Raw genomic sequence first — 5581 nt, forward strand, 5'->3', positions numbered from 1 at the left:
TTATTTACGTAGTGTGTATGGCACTGCGCTACCGCGACAATGGTAAGACCAAAGATATTATAAACGTATAATAGATTATAAATGCAATCAAAACGTTTCAATGATTATTAAAAGAGATTTATTAGAGTCTGTAATCGAGTAAAATCGTATTAAAAACAATTTTTTGTGCGCTCTGATAAACGGCTGTATACGTATATATTAAGTTGCCATGCAGTTTACTTTTATGATAACATCTCCTTAAAAATGATTACTCGAATAAAAAGCTTTATATTTAATTACAATCTTAAATGGAAGCAATTGAGATTGTTATGAAAAAATCGCGCTCACTTCATGTTTTGTGTACACCTACTTATAAAATATTTTCCTTTAAATAGCATTTATGTTGCTCGGGTATACGTATAATCATAAAAAATATTACGAAAGTATACTTGTTGGCATTGTTAAGAACGTTAGAGTTTTATGCGACTAAAAATTTTCGAAAAGAAAAGAACCGTTAGATTATTTAAGCTTTAACAGATAAATTTAATTTTTAATTTTTTGAATTATGAATGTGCAACTCCTACCTATTAAATAATGCAATGTTTACGTTTACGTTGGGCTGGAAAACATAAATGACAAGTTTCACATAATCCTCCGTGGTTATTTCATTATGTTCAGCAGAGTTGGGTTTGAAATATTTTGTCACGGCATTACGTGAGCCTTGAATCTTCTCGTAACAGTCAGAGATTTGCTTGTAATCGCGAGATTTTAAAACCCTCTAGTGGATGTGTGAATTAAACATAAGGCAACAAGATGTATATAATGTTTATGTAAAATGCCTGTCGCTGTGTGTATGTGTGTGTGTATGTAGTATTGCAAATATACAGTCAGTTAAAATGGATGGATTTAAAATGAAAATAAAAATTGAATTAACGCTGTTACGAACAATGTAAAACGAAGTGGTGGTGAACCGATATCGTTACGAGGTTTCCTGTGCAATTCTTGTGATTTACTCTTAGGCGTTTCATGTTGATTTATAATATAAATAAATAATGTTTTGTAAACGGTGATACCTAACCAACTACAATGGAATCGCAGAGGACTAGACACGTAATCAAACCAAATCATCAAGGGGGGAAATAAAATTTTAGAGGGGCATTAGAAAAAACAATATAGTTCTTTACATAGCATACATAAGCACATTTAATACTTGTTGGGGAGAAACGATTCGATTCAGGTGGTAATCCTCCAAAGATTAACAATCCTTGTACCTATATTAATGGTACAAGAAAATTGTTTTATTTTGTAGGAATCCACCATAAGTTTTTTTATTGTACCTTATGTACCAAAATAACAATACTCTAAAAATTAAAAGTTTACTATTTTTATTCTACTAATCAAATGGATGCCGTAAAAAGCAGGTGTGCAGAGTGTGCATTTTACATAGGTCCCAGGCCTCATGGTATATTATGGGACCTCAAAAGGACTTGTATGATGATATCAATATATTATTAATTTTAATTAAACCAATGTAATTAACTATATTTCTGATTCAGTGAGGACATGGCACGGAGAGACTTTAGAACAAAAGTTATCGAACCAGTCATCATCATTGTCAGGGCGTTTAGTGGGATTTACACAGTTTTTAAACCTTCTGGCAGTGGCCCATAGATATTGAATTGAGCAAGAAGGGTTTAGATTGGAACAGAAGTTTTTCCAACTGTTTCTTTTTATATTTTTAAGCAAACGAGTGGTATGGGCGTGCACATTACGATATTTAAGGATATCAGATAGACAACCTGTACGATGAAACATTTTAAAATGTAAAGATCTGGTTTTGACGGCCTCGGTACAGGACGAATTCCACCACAGGGGGTGGGTGGATGAGATTTGTGTTTGTTTGATTTTACTGGTGTTGTCAGTTTTGCAGCGTTTATTATAATTTCAGTAAGATTTAAATAGGAATTGAGGAGAGCAGGATCCTCGGAAGACTGAGAAAGCGTGTCGTGTATATTAAGTGAGAAAGAGGTCCAATTAGCCTTATTGTAATTGTAGAGTAATAGGGCTGGTGAAGTTATTGGTTAAATGCTGATTGGAAAGATTAAGAATTGAGAGGCTCCTGTTGATAGTTGTTATGATAATAGGAAGGTGATCACTGCCATGAGGCTCACATAAAGTGCGTCATGAAAGGTTCAAATTTAAGTTAGAGGAACAGTAAGATAAATCAATAGCCGAGTCAGTGAAATTAGGCCGTCCGACATGTGTTGGGCTGCCATCATTGAGTATGCTGAAACGGAGTGAGTTGATAATATTGTAAATAATGTTCCCACGGTGAGATGCGGAGACAGAGCTCCAAGCGGGATGGAAGGAGTTAAAATCACCACAGAGTATAAAATTGCTGGAGATCTGGCTGAAAGGAGAAACCCAGATGTTAAAAGGAACGTTGGAACTACTAGAGATGTAGCAGGACCATATCTCTAAAGGAGATTGGGAATCCGAAACGATTTCAACCCCTAAAATGTCAATTTTGTGTTTATAGAAATTATCTCTGGTGGTCATATCAATAGGAATTAATCTAGATTTCAAAGAGTGATGGATTGATACAGCCACGCCACCAAGCCCATCTGGTCGATCAGATCTGTGAATTCTAAAAGAATGTATATTCATATAACGGGAGGGGATGAGCCAAGTTTCGAAAAGTATTGCAACAGAGCATTTTTGAGCAGAGAGAAGGTATATAAGAGAAGGAAGACGAGCTGATAGGCTTCTTACATTAAAATATTTAGATCGTTGCCAAAAAAGATATTATTTACGTTAAAGGACAAAATGCTTGCGTAAAGTTAATAACGGGTAAAGATATAGTAGTTTATATTAGGTTTATGTACAGAAGAATAGGAGATTGCTTAGGAAATATGTTGGAAGTTGGGTATAGCTAGTAAAGAAAATTGAGAAGATTCAATTAAGGACTAAAGAGCAGAAGAGGAGAAATGTGAGGATAGAGAAGGAGAGTTAATCAAAATTTCGGAAAGTTTTAAGGATAAAGCATGTACCCAAGAAAAATCGTTAGAGCTATTTTCCATAGAATTACGTTGATTAGATATATTATCTAAATAACTTCCATTAGGGTAAGAAAAGAAAGGTTCAGCGGGTGAGATATTTTTATTTTTATTCGACGTAGTATAAGGTTTCTGTTTGGGTTTTCTAGAATTAAAAAAATGATGGCTTTCATTTAAGTTAGGAAAATTGTCCTCGTAACGGGGCATATTTGGTTTCAAAATATTGGGGTTTGGAAGATGACTATTTACTACATTAGTGTATTTAATAGCAGAGGTATAACATTTATTTTTCTTAAATTCTAAAGCATCTTTATAAGATAAATTTTCAGTAGCCATGATTTTTTTTATAACGTTTTGAGCTGACCATTCCTGACAGCTACGGTTTGTAGCAACATGTGGAAGTTTGCAGAAGATACAGGTCGGGTCTGTGGTAAGAATGGATGAGCAATCAGTGATAGAATGTTTGGAACCGCCGCAATGGCTGCATCGAGGATCACTGCAACAGAATTTTTGGGTATGCCCATAACGTAGACTTTTATTGCATTGTATCGGAGAGCGAATGCTTGGATGGACGTCGAAAATCATATTGTAAACCGAAATGTATTGAGGTAGTTTGGGAAACAAGAATTTGAGTTCAAACGATGCGTGTGAGTACGATATTGCCACTTTTTTTGATTGATATACGTTTGAAGCTTACGATTTGGAAAAATGATAGGACTCCATCCAAAATATCGTCCTCGGAGACGTCTGAATCGAGTTTAATTATACCAAAAAAGTATATAATGTTCTATTAAAACATCGGAAGTCAAACAAAGATTACCATTCGAAATCGAGTCAAAGATAATCTTGATTTTTTTGCGCCAGCGGGTTTGATATTAATTATACCGGTGAATTAGTAGAAAAAAATTTGGCTGCTTTATCGGATGCCAATTACCTAAGTTTTTATTAAAAACGGTGCATTTAATAAGTATCATGACGGGACCGTTATAATCAGCAGCGAAGGTCTGTTGTGTAGGTTGAGACGACATATTAATAACATTGGAGTTATCAGTAGAATACGTAGAAATGTTAATTGGCGTTGAAATCACACCAGTGATGGAATGCGAAGTAGGATCATTAAAATTATCAGAAGATAAGTTGTTAATGATCGAGTCTGGCGACGCACTGTTTTCTGTAGATACGAGATTATTATAATCGAAGGCCGAAGTATTTAACATTGGAGTATTGTTTAAAATTTGTTGAAGTTCAGGGGACTTGGGAGAGAGTGAGTTGACTTTTAACTTACGTGGATTTTTTTTTTTGAGGTGACAGGTGTATAGCTGGGGTCAAGTGCACGATTAGAAGATAAAATAGGTTTTATTTTGTTAGGAGCAGGTGATTTATCCAACCGCGAGTCGCCGCCCGAAGACGACGACATATAAAGGTAATTAAAATGCACTAACGTTTAGATACAATAAATAAATATAAATAATAGCTGCGATAAGAGTAGAAAAAAAAAGACACAACCGAACATTACGACAGCAGAAACGCGATTGATCATTCTAGGTTATTGCATTACGTTTTAATGTTTATATCATGTTATAAATAGTATAAAAAAAATTATTAAATATATTTATATTTTTTTTTTTTATAAAAACTATTGTACTATTTTATAAGTTGTCAAAAAACGGGAACCCTTTCAAAATTCTTATAATAATATTGAGCTACAGAATAATTATATTCTGCGATAAACCATAAATAATGTTTTATAATGTTTATTCATTTATTTTCTTTTGTATAGAGTGTTTTTAATGACTATATGCAAGCCAGTAGTTTTTGCTCAATAATACACCTTAAGTATAAAGTTTAATAATATGGGTAGTGAATAACTATTATACATTTTTTTAATATTCATTTGATATAGTAGTTTACAGTAAATTATTTATTTCAATAATAAACTATTATATTTATTTTTCGTAATAAGTATCGTATTTTATTCAAACCTTTAAACTTAAAAAAATCCCTCTACTCCAAAATTAACTATTTTAATTGCTATTGAAAAATGTGTATTGATAAGGGTCTTCAAGATCTTGATTTATTACAAGCCTCGAGTAGTTTAGTTACGTGAGAAATAAATTGAAATTAAATTTAACAAAGTATTAATAATATTAATATTTTAAGGAAATTAATTTATTGCAATAATCTACCGCTTATTTTTGTTCTATCATAAACGAAAAATGAAAATAATATCTTAATAATTATATCTTATAGGTGTAAGTAGTAAGTTGGCCACAAGTATTTGAAATTAAATGTAAGTCTAGTATAAACCTATAACAATTCAGTCGCACATTTACACCTCGGGGAATCATGAATAGGACGAGTAGAAACTCTAGTCCAGAAACTCTACATACAGCTATTATCATTGATTATAAATACTAATGTATTATATAATAAAATGTATTTTTTTTTTTTAATTTTGTATCTTATCGCGTATTCTTTCCATTATACCTTTCCGTATATTCACCATGTATTACTTGTACCGTAAAAATAGGGTTTTATCGTTTTCT

General features: G+C 32.6%; 1 protein-coding gene across 1 annotated transcript; it reads right to left on the reverse strand.

Annotated features, from left to right (window-relative positions):
* Window positions 1-2945: 2945 nt before the first annotated feature.
* On the reverse strand, window positions 2946-3620 carry LOC112685856. Its single transcript, XM_025557881.1, has one exon. It carries the CDS (start codon window positions 3618-3620, stop codon window positions 2946-2948), a length of 675 nt encoding a protein of 224 aa, XP_025413666.1.
* Between the last annotated feature and the right edge of the window lie 1961 nt (window positions 3621-5581).

The sequence above is a fragment of the Sipha flava genome, unplaced genomic scaffold, assembly GCF_003268045.1.
Source record: "Sipha flava isolate LNK unplaced genomic scaffold, YSA_version1 293_pilon_pilon, whole genome shotgun sequence".
NCBI lineage: Eukaryota > Metazoa > Arthropoda > Insecta > Hemiptera > Aphididae > Sipha > Sipha flava.

Bases quoted from the DNA above. Each gene is read 5' to 3' on its own strand.
- LOC112685856 (XM_025557881.1), bottom strand. From the start codon at position 3,620: ATGATTTTCGACGTCCATCCAAGCATTCGCTCTCCGATACAATGCAAT.